The sequence below is a fragment of the Bombina bombina genome, chromosome 1 (genome assembly GCF_027579735.1).
Source record: "Bombina bombina isolate aBomBom1 chromosome 1, aBomBom1.pri, whole genome shotgun sequence".
In the NCBI taxonomy this organism is placed as follows: Eukaryota; Metazoa; Chordata; class Amphibia; order Anura; family Bombinatoridae; genus Bombina; species Bombina bombina.
The window spans coordinates 1,487,583,251-1,487,600,511 of NC_069499.1; the positions used below are offsets into that span (position 1 = coordinate 1,487,583,251).

General features: G+C 39.1%; 1 protein-coding gene across 1 annotated transcript in view; it reads right to left on the reverse strand.

Annotated features, from left to right (window-relative positions):
• The window catches only part of LOC128653786 (ABC-type organic anion transporter ABCA8), a 405,751-nt gene that overhangs the window by 117,052 nt on the left and 271,438 nt on the right, over positions 1–17,261 (reverse strand). Inside the window, exons 26-27 of the mRNA XM_053707294.1 lie at positions 4,165–4,278; positions 3,913–3,978 (exon numbers count right to left, since the gene is read on the reverse strand). Of these exons, the coding sequence (XP_053563269.1) occupies positions 3,913–3,978; positions 4,165–4,278 (180 nt within the window). The remainder of the gene's footprint in view (positions 1–3,912; positions 3,979–4,164; positions 4,279–17,261) is intronic.

The window sequence follows — 17,261 nt, forward strand, 5'->3', positions numbered from 1 at the left end:
TGGGTAACTGGCAACCTGTGGCAACTAGGCTACCTGGCAGGCTGAACAAGTCCCTTAGACGGAGAGCCAAAATCCTCACAGGATCACCCTCCCAGAAATCCCTGTACAACACAACCAGGGGCGGTTGCCGGGGAGAAAAAAAGGGGGAGAACTCAACCCCTGTGCTCCCTCTTATTAGAGCATGCGATACGCAGAAACAAGGGAAGACGGACATATCCACACTTCCGAACTCAGATAACCGGACCACCCTAAAAGGTAAAAAAGCAGTCCCAGCAACCTCAATGGGTACCAGTGACTACCACAAGAAAAACAGACAACCATAAGATACCAAGATAGAATGAAAAAATGTCATCCAAACTGGTACCTGGGCTGTCCAGCAGTCATCCAGACCTCCAAACCCTTGGGAATGGGGAAACTCCGGTTCCGAGGCCAAGGACCTCCCGAACCTATGAGGAGACATAGACAGGTCCGCACCCAAACCCCAACCTAAGGAAAACGGTAGAGGAACAAACCCTCCGACACTCCATTCACCAAAGACGAGGAGCAGGTTGACGTATAAGAAAATGATAACACTCCCTCAAGTAATTGGATAAAACAACATAACACAAACACTTTAGTGCGCACATGACCACGAAATCACAAGTATCAGTTCCAGAGAAGAAATGTGCCCACAACGGACAATTATAACAGACATGAGCTTCATAAAGCAAATCAAATATATCCTAATTAGATTCAAATAAAAGAAAGACAGCACCCAAGGGTGAACGCCCAAGGAAAACGGCATGCCAACTGGACCAGCCGATTAGAGGCCCCATCCTCCCAAACTCAGAACTGGAACAGATACTTAAAAGAAAGAAAAAAGCGGAGACGGTGAAGAGATTGTCTTCATCCCTACACGTCTAACCCAGTTTGCGATCCGGCACAGAAGACCGAGGATCCCTCGGCCCAGTAGGGCTGGAATTCTCCAGCACCGCCAAAACATGCCTTAGTAGAACATGCAGATGTGCCAGTCTATAATGGAAGGCAAAATGATCCCCCGCCGGGTTTATGGACACCTCCAGCCCGAGGGTAGGGCCCCTGAAGCCTCAGAGGCCATCGCTTCCCTAGAAGGTGTAACTGACTCAGGCGATCCCACGCCCGACGAACCCCAGTTAACAGAACACGGACATTATCTTAAAAACACCTCTTTAGAGAGATATAAATGTGCCAACGTCATAGATATGGCAATGCAGAACCATGCTGTAACCTCTGAAGGAAAAAAGCTGCCTTCCGGAGAAGGAGTAACGGCTGTAGGGACACCTGCTTGCGTAGCAAAGGAAGGTTCTGGGGCACACACCTAGTAGGACATGGAATCCCCAGGGGCAGATGGCTCAGCGCACCCTAAATTCCCTGATTCGAGGGAAGAGTACTCTAGAACGGTAATCGGTACATAACTGATGGGCATGGATAACCCGGGCCATTTCATATTCATCGCAGTACATATACTCTGAATCGAAGATATCTGTCTCCAAAAAATCAGAATCCTCCATAACTTGGAGATTGTAATTATGGACATACACTGAAGGCACCTCACACCCCCCAATGGCTGTGGCACTCATCACCTCCCGTGAACCAGACAACTAACGAACAGACTCCCTCCATCGCCACTTGGTCAAGGTGTGGAAATGGAATACAACGTGACCACACCCGGTCACGAGGTGCATCGTGTTAGCCAAAAAAGTGTGCCAGTCCTTAGGACCGTGCAAACTGATGCTATAAGGCCGTTTTGTCCGAATAGCCATGAGCCCAAGTATCACTACACATTAGCAGACAAAATCACACAACAAACATGATTAAAGTCCCCCCTGTTCAATAACTCCCCTCAGGAGATATTAACCCTTTATTCCATTTAAGATAAAGGAGTCCCACTGGGGCCCTGGCTTCTTTCTTTAATATTACATTCACATATCAAAATAAAATGAAACAATCTTACCGGAATCTATGCCGTGGAACAGGAACACGGCCCTTCAAGTGTGAAAGATAGTAGCATCACTTCTGACATGGACTTGAGTGAATAAAGGCAGGCAGTGAAATTTATCAACGCTGATAGCCCAGGAGCTGTTAATATAAGTCGGGATGGTTTCACAGAAGAACTCCCCCTTCATCTCTGGACTCTAACTTTCAACCATGCTCTCACTGAGAGGCTGACAGAACTACTTAAAACTCAAGTCCCATTTAAAGAGTACTACTCTCCATAAGAGACTATCTTCAATCTTCTGACACTTCTCTGCCAACCTCTGGAGACGAAAGGCAAAGAATAACTGGGGGATGAGGGAAGTGGGGGAGATATTTAAGCCTTTGGCTGGGGTGTCTTTGTCTCCTCCTGGTGGCCAGGTTCTGAATTCCCATAATGCAGCTTTGGACTCTTCCTATTTACGAAGAAAATATCAGATATATAGAAATATGTGTTTATGAATAAATAGAACATATGATGCTATGTGAAGAATATTGGAATGTGAAATATTACTATTTTTATGTTGGGTTAGTGCACTTGAGAATATGTGCTCAGGTAAGTGTGAGAGTGGGGTGTTTTTTCTCTTCTGTCTTCTATGGGGCAATAGGTTATTGCACACAAGATATTTGAAGACCGGCTTTTTGCGCACATTGGGTTAGCGATAACGTTTTACTTTCAACTTAATACGAGCGCAGCTCGTAATCTGGCTCTTTGTGTGTGTTTACACGGATTAATTGACTTGGTGCTGCAATGTCAATGTATGGATTTGTGCAGGGAATATAATTATGGTTATTTTTAGATGTATTTTTACTGTATTTTTGTGGTGTGTTGGATGAAAAGTTACATTTTATTCATAACTTTGTTCTCGGTTTAAGAGCATGATTTGTAGCAGATTGGATTGAGATATAACTGTAAATGAGAATGTTTCTTTTTGTTTTTTTTAATTCAATACTTGTGCGGTAAGCAATAGACACCAGCCACCTTAGGGGGTTGCTTTTTGTCGGAGTTAGCACTCTTGGTGGTATTAGATATTGGTATTATTGCCCACAAGGGCAAACAAATTAAATATACACTCATATATAAAATGTATTGGTCCTGTGTAATCATGGTCAAACCCCAGGCATCTTAAAGGGACAGTAAAGCCAAAATTAAACTTAAATGGCTTGGATAGAGCACACAAATGTAAACAACTTTCCAATATACTTCTATTATGAATTTTGCTTAGTTCTTATGGTATCCTTTGTTAAATAGTTATCCTAGGTGAATTTAGGAGCATGCATGTGTCTCAGTCTACCTAGGTTTACTTTAAAGGGACATAAAATCCAATTTTTTTTCTTTCATCGTTTATATAGAGCATACAATTTTAAACAACTTTCCAAATTACTGCTATTATTACATTTTCTTTGTTTTCTTGTTATTCTTTGCTGAAAAGCAGGAAGGTTAGTTAAGGAGTGTGCATATGTCTGTTGTACTATATGGCAGCAGTTTTGCAACAATGTTATACATTAGCAAGACATGTGCACGCTACCTATCTAGATATCTCTTTAACAAAGAATAACACGAGAAAGAAGTAAATTGGAAACTTTTTAAAAATTGTATTTTCTATCTGAAACATAATAACATTTAAAATTATGGGGAGGGGAAAAGTGAGTTTAAAATCCTCCACTAAGCACAAAATATAAAGAAAATAACTCATTGTGTAGTTCATTTAACAAATCTAAACAAGTCAGGATTTTTTTCTTTATACTATCTGAATTATGAAATAAAAAAATTGGGTTTCATGTCCCTTTAATGATATATATTATAATTTACACAAATAAAAAAATAACTTTCCTATTTACTTCTATTACAAAACATGTTTAGCTATTTTTATGGCTTGTTAGTAGTTATGAAATGTGGATAAAAAATGTAAAACTTACAGTAAACGCTAACATATAATTCGTTAATTCATCATAGAGTTCAATGTCATATTCAGTTACGTAGATCTGTGAAAATAAATGTAGTTCAGTCAGACCATAAGGATACAACACACTGGAAGAATATTTTCTTTATGCAGCTTTATGGAGAGGTTTACATGACCCTCTCACTATTAAAATAATTAGTAGCAAGATTGATTCATGTATTCAAAAAGAAAATATCTGAAAAATAAAGAAAACATTTGTCAAACTCACTATATGGGTTAAGACTACAATGAGACTGCTCGCAGGGAAAACGGTCATGTAGAGAATGGTTATTGGAAGGAATGTAAGCTTAAGATGAGGATGAATCGTGGGAAGGAAGGATGTCTGCAAGAAAAAATTGAAAAAAGTCAGATTATTTATTTATTTATTCATTTATAATTGGTTATTTGTAGAGCGCCAACATATATGCTTTTTTTTATAAACATTAGTTTGTGCACATATTGTAGAAGGTGTAGATAACGTTTGGCAGTTGAAGGCACGTGTTCTAATAATTTCTTCTAGACATAAACTTACAGATCTGTGAGTTATTTACCAGTTTGTAACTTTCCTGCACTAATTTTCCCCTTCTATACTTTGGTTCAGAAGTCATTGTTGCATAGCATGCTGGGATGCTGGGTGGTAAGTATGTTCCATATTTGAGGTGCTCTGAGATGAAGGGTTTCAGTTTCTCTCAGCACCAATATCCATATATTTTGTGTATTACCATATTCTTTCCCTAACGCTATATTATAATGATATCACAATCCTGTGTATTTGGCTTTTTGAAGTATAAACCTTTCTGTACTCTTTATAGTACTGTAAAGTGTGATATGTGATAGGTTAAGGAACAGAATTTTGCAGGAATAAGTATTAGTTCACTTTTGTGATGTCTTAGGGATATGATTACTTTATATAATATATGCGAGTCCCATATACAGAGTTGGCAGTAGTTCTGTTTATTCCAAGGTGGTTGTTTGTAACACAAGAACATAATTTAATGCTGGAGGAAAGGAGATTTAATCTGCACCAACATAAATGTTTTTTCACTGTAAGAGCAATCAAATTGTGGAACTCATTGCCAAAGGAGATAGTGAATGCCAATACCATAGACACATTTAAAATGGCTTAGATACATTTCTGGCTAGAAACAGAATTCAGGGATATTATTGCTTGTGTTAAATGGGTCACCTTTTTAATGGCTTAAGTTCAATTGGAGCATTTATTTTTAATCAGGTAGGATCTGTATAGGTTGACCTCAATGGACTTCTGTCTTCTTTCAACCTCATCTACTTAGTAAATATGTGACATTCAAAATCAGACTGTTCCCAAATTGTTGGGTGATTTCTTGTATCTGCAAATGTCTGAAAGCTGGTGTTTTATTGATTATTATCCAGATTACAAGTGCTGTGCTAGCTAGTGGAGAACACGATAGGGAGTATCGCTGGAAGGTGCTAAATTTATAGTACAACATGATATTAAAAGTCTATAGAATTACAGTAGCCTGAGACCTGAAGTAAAGTGTGAGAGTTAAAAATAAAGTTTCACAAAACACTTGTAAAACATATTAAAAAGAATTACACTTATATAATACACAGTTTTAATACAACAAAATTATATTTATATCATCACAAGGTGTTTGACTATAAAAGGCTCAAAAGTATACATTATATATATACTGTATATATGTGCGTGTGTGTGTCTATAAATGTGTATGTGTGTATGTATACATGTGTACAGTATATATGTGTTTATGTGAAAATATGTATGTGCACGCATACATACATTTAAACACATATATACACATATATAGCCCTTCTGAGTCAGATACCTTGAAAAATAAATTAACTTTTCCTTTCAATTTTAATATGTATTTGTGTGTTTTGAATAGAAATACTTGAAAAATCTTCTTTTTATTTATATATATATATATATATATATATATATATATATATATATATACACTTATATGTATGTAGAAACATATGACATTTATTATTAAAAAAAACAACAGCCTTTATAATAAAAAAGGGTACTGGTTTATATAAAAATATGTACCAAATCCAAAAATATAAAAAGTCACTGATTTCCAGTCCATACACCTCAAGGGTTAATTTATTCTGATCCTGGTATTGATAAAGTGAAACCAAAGTATATAAATAGTATACGTATTGAAGAATAATATAATATTATTGTATTGGGTTAAATAATTATTAACTCAGCTTGCGTGGGTAATGAAGCGGTTCCTAAAGTACTCTTACTTTCTACAAACTATATCCAAGTCCAGAACCTTACAAGTAATCTACCTTTCAGCAATCAAAGATTTGTAGACTCAATAAGCTGTTGCAATGTTTCTCACTGTTTTGGAAGTCGGTGTCTTGTCTGTTACGTTGAAACTGGTTACTCACGTGTCGCTCAGGACAACGTGACCTGGTATAGCCAATCGGGTAGCTGGGTTCGCTTCTGTATGACTTATGGATTTCTCACAATTACAGAGAGCTTGAATAATTAGTGAATGTTCGCTTTCAACTAGAAATCAAGAGAAAAGTCAGACTCTGCATGCATTTCAGCGTTATTATACACCTTTATCAAGATGTCTGACCAGTAGTTTTTCATTGCCTCTATTTAAAAGGACTTTCTAACTTCGCCCATCTTCTTTTGTGTGTTTATTTCTTAAAGGTGCAGCATACTCATTGTAATAATACAGTCTCTCCAAATAGTTTATAAATGTGGTTATTGTATTATTTTTAAATTCACATTTATTATCTCTGTGATGCTTATAGTGCATAGTGTAAGGATTGGATCCTCATAAAGGGCCCAATTCTGAAAATGTATCTGGTCTGGTGAGATTCTAGAAGAATGCATGTCAGTCCTTTTATTTCCCTGGTGGAATTATATAAAGCTACTTTTAACCCTGAAAACAGGGTGTTTTGCTAAGGGGCCTATACTGCATTACAAAAGTGCATAAAAAATGAACAATTGAACCATTAATCGTTGTTTTTTCGTAAAATGGGCTGAACATGGGCATTCCATGGGCGTATAGAAAATTGTCTCTCAAATCCCAGCTTAATTCTGTAAATATTTCTGCCCTACAGATGTCACTGTTTTTTCTCACAACTTAAAAGTTTTATCAAAATACTAATTACACTGAAAGGAAAACCTATACATACAAAAAAAACTGCTAATTTAAGGTACATTGCACTAAAAAATAAAATGTATGCTTACCTGATAAATGTATTTCTTTCTTGACACGGTGAATCCACGGATCTTCTAATTACTATTGGGAATATCACTCCTGCCCAGCAAGAGGCGGCAAAGAGCACCACAGCAAAGCTGTAAAATATCACCTCCCTTCCCTCCAACCCCAGTCATTCGACCGAAGCAAGGAGAGAAAGGAAGCAACAAGGTGCAGAGTTGTCTGAAGTTTATAACAAAAAACCCTGTCTTTAAGAAACCAGTGCGGGCTGTGGGCTCACCGTGTCAAGATTTTTTTTTTTTATCAGGTAAGCATAACTTTTGTTTTCTTTCTAATGACACGGTGAGTCCACAGATCATCTAATTACTATTTAGAATCAATACCCAAGCTAGAGGAAACAGATGATAAGGGAGGGACAAGACAGGGAACCTAAACGGAAGGCACCACTGCTTGAAGAACCTTTCTCCCAAAAAAAGCCTCAGCCAAGGCAAAATTATCCAAATTTATAGAATTTAGAAAAAGTGTGAAGAGAGGACCAAGTTGCCTTGCAAATCTGTTCCACAGAAGCTTCATTTTTGAATGCCCAGGAAGAGGAAACAGCCCTTGTAGAATGAGCCGTAACTCTCTCAGGAGGCTGCTGTCCAGCAGTTTCATAGGCCAATCGAATTATACTCTTCAACCACAAATAAAGAGAAGTCGCCGTAGCTTTCTGACCCTTACGTTTCCCAGAAAAAATTAAAAAAAGGAGCCGAAGACTGGCGAAACTCCTTAGTCGCCTGTAAATAGAATTTCAACACTCGCACCACATCTAGGTTGTGCAGCAGACGCTCTTTATGGGAAGAAGGGTGAGGACATAAAGAAGGAACTACAATTTCTTGATTAATGTTCCTATCTGAAACAATCTTAGAAAGGAAACCCAACTTAGTATGCAGAACTACCTTATCAGAATGAAAAATGAGATAAGGGGAGTCATATTGCAATGCTGAGAGCTAACTTAATATCTAGGGAAGGCATAGGCTCAAACGGAGCCTGTTGAAGAACTTTAAGAACAAGGTTAAGACTCCAGGGAGGAGTAACAGGTTTGAACACAGGCCTGATTCTGACTAGGGCCTGACAAAAGGATTGCACGTCCGGTATATCCGCCAAATGTTTATGTAACAAAATAGACAAGGCAGATATTTAACCCTTCAAAGAACTTGCCGATAATCCCTTCTCCAAACCCTCTTGGAGAAAAGACAAAATTCTAGGAATTTGAACTCTACTCCAAGAGTAGCCTCTGGATTCACACCAATGCAGATATTTACTCCATATCTTGTAGTAAATATTCCTGGTAACAGGCTTCCGAGCCTGAATCATGGTCTCAATGACCGACTCAGAAAACCCACGCTTAGATAAAATTAAGTGTTCAATCTCTAAGCAGTCAGCTTCAGAGAAACTAGATTTGGGTGAAGGAAGGGTCCTTGAAGTAGAAGGTCCTTCCTCAGCGGAAATCTCCAAGAAGGGAGAGATGACATCTCCAACAGGTCTGCATACCAAATCCTGCGAGGCCACGCTGGAGCAATGAGGATCACTGACGCCCTCTCCTGTTTGATTCGGGCAATGACGCAAGGAAGAAGAGCGAACGGAGGAAATAGGTAAGCGAATCGGAAATTCCAAGGAACCGCCAGTGCATCTATCAGTAAAAATAGTAAGAATGGGTTAAAAATTACACTTTATTAACATATATATATATATATATATATATATATATATATATATACAAATGGACACAACAGTAGGAAGATGTAGAGGTAGTAGTTAGAAGATGGGAATGTATACTTCCAAACTAATTTAATAAGACACAACTAACCTTCTATCATCTACCTACAATAGACAGACATAATGGTAGAGGGATGCTGTAGTGGGTATCAAGAGATGGGAATTAGCACTTCCAAACTCTTTATTCAATAACAAAACTATCAAGCATCTTACTACTGAAAATATTAAAAAGGGCCAGTGGCTCAGGGTACGTGTGTATACCTTTAAATAGGGATAGAGATGTATTCAATGTATCAGTCAGGTTTCAGAAGCCCACACTTCGCAAATATATCCACACAAATGCAAACAAGCAATGCGCTCAAGGGCGTCCTCCTGTCTGCGTACTGCTTTGATTTAACAAAGTCAGACGATTTCTAACTCAGTCCCTATATATTATTGGTTTCAAACATACATACAGCAAACTAGCCACAAAACATTCGTACTAATAAAATATAGCCACTAGTTACTCACACTTAACATGTGATTCCAGGCATAACAGTGAACTATATATATTACCATAAGCGTAGTTTGGGGGTTTATCAGAGCTGTATTATTTTGTAATCAGCCAATATATATAATTAGCACAAAGTCATAACCCTTTACATAAGCCCAAACAATCTCGCTATACACTTGGCAACAAAAGTTTCAAAAGCGGTATTTTGGTAGCCGCTCATACGAGTGTTAGTGTATGTATTGGATACACTGTCCGCTGAGGCCACGCCCACCGATGCATTTCCGTCACTCAGAACGTGACTTTGTCAGGGCATAGGGCCAGCCCAGCGTTAGACAACGCTTCTTATTCACATCCCGTTGTCATAGTAACGCATTTGTTATTAGCTATGCAGTTTGCGGAGGTGTAACACCACTATGGCTTATCATATTGTTAATACCCTACAGAAACTTTTACAAAGGAATTAAAATCTCTCCTAGATAGGGGCCTACAAGAAAGGGTAATAACGAAAGCAGAGTATCTCTTCATGTATAACATGACACCTAGGGTGGCAACCTTTTACAGCCTTCCAAAAATTCACAAAAACATAAAAAATCCTCCCGATAGACCCATAGTCTCAGAGAATGGATGCTTAATAGAAAATACAAGTATATTCATTGATAAGAAACTCAGACATTTTGTGCAGACCCTGACATCATATGTACAAGACACAAAAGATGTTTTAAAATGTCTAGCTGACATCACAGTAAATGAAAATACATTACTAGCAAGCATTGATGTTGAAGGTTTGTACTCAAATATTTCACACACCCTAGGTATGGAAGCAGTAATATCTTTTCAAAAAACAGTCAACCCAAAAGGTAGTGATGAAGATGATTTCATTATTGACCTGTTAGACTATGTACTTAGACATAACTACTTTGTGTTCAATAAAAAGATCTACTTGCAGAAAAAAGGGATAGCAATGGGCACATGCTGTGCCCCAACTTACGCGAACATCTTTTTGGGGTGGATGGAAAATAAAAGCATACTGAATCAGGATATAAATCCATATATGAAATATATGGATTTATATATCAGATACATAGATGATGTATTTGTTCTATGGACAGGTACACAGACTGACTTTAGTGACTTTATGCTATGGCTGAATAATAACACAGAAGGGATGAAATATACTTCTACGTTAAATACCACACAAATTTCCTTTTTGGACTTGGAAATCAGAAAAGAAAGTGATGGAACTCTGAATACTAAGTTGTACAGAAAAGAGACATCAACTAACAGTCTTTTACAATGGGAAAGTTTTCACCCAAAAAAACAAAAAATGGGCATTCCGTTTGGTCAATATCTGCGAGCCAGATGTAATTGCAGCACAGAAGCAGATTTTGAAGTTGAAGCAGAAGAACTGAGACAAAGATTCAGAGAGAGGGGGTATCCAGGCAGATGCCTGAAATGGGCATATCAAAGAGCTATGGCTCTAGACAGACCTTCACTCTTGGATAATAAAAGAACAGAGACACAACAAGAAAATGTACCACAGATTTGTAGAGTAATAGGGACCTATGATGACAAAAATGTGTGTATTAAAAACATTTTCCAAAGACACTGGCATATACTTCAAGAAGATGAAGATCTAACAGAGATAATCTCTGACAAACCAGTGATAACGTATAGAAGGTCAAAAAACTTAAAAGACATTTTAATGGAGAGCCATTACTCAAAAGAACAAGCCAGAACTTGGCTAAGAGAAACAAAAGGCTTCCATAAATGCGGTAGATGCCAAGCATGTAAAAATATGTCCCCAAACAAGATCTTTACAAACCCAAATACAGATAAAAAATATGAAATCACAGACTTTCTGAACAGTAGATCTAAGAGAGTAATCTATGTTGCAATGTGTAAATGCCCCAGAATCTATGTGGGTGAAACCTCTAGAGAATTATGCACCAGAGTTTTGGAGCACATAGGTGACATAAAATGGAACAGAAATGTACCTGTGGCACAACATATGAATAATGTACATCAGGGACAAAAATATGAAATTTTATTTTTTGCAATTGAACAAATAAAATTAAAAGGAAGAAGAGGTGATATTACAAGAATGCTACTACAGAAAGAATGCAGGTGGATCCATGATCCAATATCATAGAAGTGCTTCCTGTAAAAATAGTAGGTGCTCTGATACACAGACAGCATTTTTAGTGTCCAATATAACTACTTGCCTGATGAATTGTAGTTATTAGAAAACACTCTATCTTGAATTCAACATATATATATATATATATATATATATATAGAGAGATTATAGTGTGGATAGTTTACTTGGGCAATACGTAACCATCCTTAATGAAAGCACATATGAGAGATATATATATGAGTTTCTAACATAAAATTTGTTACTAACACACGTTGACGAATTGTATAGTGAATAATATTCTAAAGATGGTAATACTCCTATGTATTAAATAACCTACAATGACTCTGTCAAAATTCACAATAGCATACAATGACAATATGGCCAAAAATATTTTGAGGATCAGGACACTTACTACTGTCTATTAGCTTTGAATGATCATATGCTGTTTCATTTTAATATTCTACCTCTCCATTTATGTTTCATAACATTTACTGTTCAAACTATGTTGATTCCCATTGTTTTTGTTTTTGATTACTACGTAAACAAATAAATAGCCTTATAGCTATTTTTGAGAAAATCAATATTAACTCCCAAAAATGAGAACCATATTAAACACAGATATAATAACTGTAATCATTTAAATTTATTAGCTTCAGAAATAAATATCATCTTGGCAAATACTAGAGTATTCAGATACTCTTTAATATGACGATAGGATTGTGTATTAACAATATGATAAGCCATAGCGGTGTTACACCTCCGCAAACTGCATAGCTAATAACAAATGCGTTACTATGACAACGGGATGTGAATAAGAAGCGTTGTCTAACGCTGGGCTGGCCCTATGCCCTGACGAAGTCACGTTCTGAGTGACGGAAACGCGTCGGTGGGCGTGGCCTCAGCGGACAGTGTGTCCAATACATACACTAACACTCGTATGAGCGGCTACCAAAATACCGCTTTTGAAACTTTTGTTGCCAAGTGTATAGCGAGATTGTTTGGGCTTATATAAAGGGTTATGACTTTGTGCTAATTATATACATTGGCTGATTACAAAATAATACCACTCTGATAAACCCCCAAACTACGCTTATGGTAATATATATAGTTCACTGTTATGCCTGGAATCACATGGTTAGTGTGAGTAACTAGTGGCTATATTTTATTAGTACGAATGTTTTGTGGCTAGTTTGCTGTATGTATATTTGAAACCAATAATATATAGGGACTGAGTTAGAAATCAGCTGACTTTGTTTAATCAAAGCAGTACGCAGACAGGAGGACGCCCTTGAGCGCATAGCTTGTTTGCATTTGTGTGGATATATTTGCGAAGTGTGGGCTTCTGAAACCTGACTGATACATTGAATACATCTCTATCCCTATTTAAAGGTATACACACGTACCCTGAGCCATTGGCCCTTTTTAATATTTTCAGTAGTAAGATGCTTGATAGTTTTGTTATTGAATAAAGAGTTTGGAAGTGCTAATTCCCATCTCTTGATACCCACTACAGCATCCCTCTACCATTATGTCTGTCTATTGTAGGTAGATGATAGAAGGTTAGTTGTGTCTTATTAAATTAGTTTGGAAGTATACATTCCCATCTTCTAACTACTACCTCTACATCTTCCTACTGTTGTGTCTATTTGTATATATATGTTAATAAAGTTTAATTTTTAACCCATTCTTACTATTTGATTATTCAGTGTATAATTCTACACTTGACTTTAATGTCAGAAATCCTCTAAACTTTTCCCTAACCCCTTTATCATCTATCAGTACAGCCTGAGGATCCCTTGACCTCAACCCTTACCTCGGGAGCTTGACATTCTGACGAGATGCCATGAGATCCAGATCTGGCTGTCCCCATTTGAGAATCAAGGTCTGTCTGCTCAGAAAATCTGCTTCCCAATTGTCTACTCCTGGGATATGGATCGCAGATAGACAGCAGTTGTGGGTTTCCGCCCACCAAATAATCTTGGCTACCTCTGTCATGGCCAAGGAACTTCGAGTTCCCCCCTGATGGTTGATGTAAGCCACCGAAGTTATGTTGTCCGACTGGAACCTTATAAACCGGGCCGAAGCTAACTGAGGCCAGGCTAGAAGAGCATTGAAGATTGCCCTCAGCTCCAGAATGTTTATGGGGAGAACAGACTCCTTCCGAGTCCATGTCCCCTGAGCCTTTAGGGAGCCCCAGACTGCTCCCCATCCCAGCAGGCTGGCGTCCATTGTCACAATCACCCAGGTGGGTCTGCGAAAACAGGTTCCCTGGGAGAGGTGATCCTGAGACACCCACCAAAGAAGAGAATCTATTGTTGCCTGATCTAACTGTAATCGCGGAGACAGATCTGCATAATCCCCGTTCCATTGACTTAGCATGCATAACTGCAGAGGTCTGAGGTGGAAACAGGTCAACGGAATGATGTCCATGGCAGCTACCATCAGACCGATTACCTCCATACATTGAGCCACTGATGGCCGAGGAGAGGACTGAAAGGCCAGACAGGAGTCTAAGATCTTTGATATTCTGACCTCTGTTAGAAATATTTTCATCGATAGGGAGTCTATTATGGTTCCCAAGAATACTACTCTTGTAGCCGGAATTAAGGAACTCTTTCCTAGATTCACCTTGCATCCATGAGATTGCAGGAAGGATAACAACATATCTGTGTGGGAGTTTGCTTGTTGAAAGGATGGCGCCTGAACCAGGATGTCGCCCAGATAAGGCGCCACTGCAACCCCCCGCAAACCGGAGCACCGCCAACAGAGATCTCAGGACCTTAGAAATGCGAACCTCAGAAACTTGTGATGGTCCTTGTGTATGGGAACATGCAGGTATGCATCCTTTAAATCTACCATTCTCATGAATTGACCCTCTTGAACCAAGGGAAGAATGGAATGAATAGTCTCCATCTTGAAGGACGGTACTCTGAGGAACTTGTTTAGACATTTGAGGTCTAGAATTGGTCTGAAAGTTCCCTCTTTTTTGGGCACCACGAACAGATTGGTGTATAAAACCCAGACCCTGTTCCTGTCAGTAGCGGGCTTCTTAGTTTGATTTCCCTTGTTCCAAGACTGGTTGGACCTCCAGGAAGGCTTGGACTGTTCCTGCTTTGTAGAGGGAGAGGAAGGCTTACCCTTGAAATTTCGAAAGGAACGAAAATTACTCTGATGTCCCTTCTGCTTATTCCTCTTATCCTGAGGGAGGAAATGGCCCTTTCCACCCGTCGGAAATAATCTCCGCCAATCCTGGCCCAAACAAGGTCTTACCCTTGTAAGGAATCGCCAAAAGCTTAGACTTAGACGACACATCCGCAGACCAGGATTTTAACCATAATGCTCTGCGGGCCAGTACAGCAAACCCAGAAATTTTAGCTTCCAGCTTGATAACCTGTAGGAAAGCATCACTAATAAAGGAATTGGCCAAATTAAGGGTCTTGATCCTATCCTGTATCTCTACAAGGGGAGTGTCTGTCTGAATAGAATCAGACAACGCATCAAACCAGTATGCCGCCGCACTAGTGACGGTAGCAATACACACCGCAGGTTGCCATTGTAAACCCTGGTGAACATCCATCTTTTTGAGCAACCCCTCTAACTTCTTATTTATAGGATCTTTAAAGGAACAACTATCCTCTATGGGAATAGTGGTTCTCTCGGCTAAAGTGGAAATTGCCCCTTCCACCTTGGGGACCGTCTGCCAAGACTCCTTGATAGTCTGCTATAGGAAACATCTTTTTAAAAATAGGAGATGGAGAAAAAGGGATAACCGGTCTCTCCCATTCCCTAGCAATAATCTCTGTAGCCCAATCTGTTACAGGGAAAACCTCCACCATGGAAGGTACATTAAAATACTTGTGTAGCTTGCTAGACTTCTTAGGATTGACTACGACCGTAGTGTCAGAGTCGTCCAAGGTAGCCAAAACCTCCTTAAGTAACAAATGGAGATGTTCCAGCTTAAACCTGAAGGATACAACTTCAGCATCAGAAGAAGGAGTTACACTATCTGAGTCTGAGATTTCACCCTCAGATGCAACAGAAGTATATTCCTCCTCAGTCTTCTGGGAGGGAACATTCGCAATAGCCACGACTGTTTCAGAAACCTTACTCACTGATTCTTTACATTTCCTTTTGCACTTTCCCTGCAGCATGGGAAAAGCAGACAACGCATCAGATACCGCAGATGACATGAGGCTAGTGATGTCTTGCAACGTAACTCCAGGCAGAGTTAGAGAGGAAGCGCAGGGCACTGCATGTGTGGACGATACTTGGGACACTTGAGGAGAAAGCTGCGGCATATATTGAACATTGTCATTAGACTCCTGGACAGCATCCGCCTTAGACAATGTTGGCTCAGAAAAAAGTCTATTCCTGTAATTCAAAGTTCTCTCAATACATGAAGAACAGAAAGGGATTGGTGGTTCCACATTGGCATCAAAACATAAAGAACAAGTTACATTTTGCAGGGCCTCTTGGTCCATCTTAACTCACAATGGAACAAATTACCACTAAATAAACTTTAATCTTTGAAAAAATAGAAATACAAAAAAAACATTACCTGTCTCTTTAAATTTAAAACGTAACTTTTTTATTTTTTGTAGCAAGGGAATAGATAAAAAATACACAAACTCTCCGGATAACCTCTACACCTCAGCATAGCTTTGCTGAGGTGCCTACCTGTATAAGCGTTTATCTTGCGCTTCCCTGTGTCTGACTCTGCTAACAGATCTAGCCACCCCTCCGATCAGGAGGTGAAGGAGAAAAAAGGCGCTCAAAGCAATTGCGGCCTCACCTAGCCCCGCCCATCGCGGGCGTCTAAAAAATTAACCTCCCGGCAAAATGTTTCTCGAAGTCAAGCCGCCGGTAGAAGTGAACACCACACCAAACATGAGCCTTATGTAAACTCCTCAGCCCCAGTGCCTGTCATAACAAATACTGCCTTTCCTGTATATGTTCCCCCAAACATATAGGAGAAATTCCTGTGTCCCATTTATTAATGGAAATAAAGTGCCCAGTTTTTCCTGCATTTAGCCCAGAAAAAATAAACTCAACACTTATCTCATAGATCTGCCAGGCAGCAAGGCAGCTCACTAGGTTTGAGAGGTCTTCTCCCTCACATGGACCTGTGGAAAAAGAGATAAAGACTGAGTAATCTTACTCAGGATTTCAGTATTAGGGCAGCAATAATGATAGTGGAGGGCCCTCTAGTGGGCCTGTAACAACATTAAGGGGTTACTAACTTGAAGTCTGGAGAATGCTAGAATGTGTTTTGTTACAATGTTGCAGGTTGGGAGGCGGTGTTTGTGCTTACCTTTATAGGGTCCTGCAGCAGTGTGTTCAGCCTCTTTCGGTTTCCAGACTTCAAGGAGAAGGTTTCCCGCCCACCCGTCCCCTTGAATGAAGTGACTGGCAGCAACGATGCGGCTGAGTAGGATGAGTCGACCCGGCAGGGGTAGGTTTAATTGAGCTAACCTGCAGCAAGACTGGGTCAGTAATGTAGCCATCCACCCCTGGTAGTAGGGTTGTACGATTCGGCTGACGGGGGAAGAAGAGGTGATATTACAAGAATGCTACTACAGAAAGAATGCAGGTGGATCCATGATCCAATATCATAGAAGTGCTTCCTGTAAAAATAGTAGGTGCTCTGATACACAGACAGCATTTTTAGTGTCCAATATAACTACTTGCCTGATGAATTGTAGTTATTAGAAAACACTCTATCTTGAATGCAACAACATATATATATA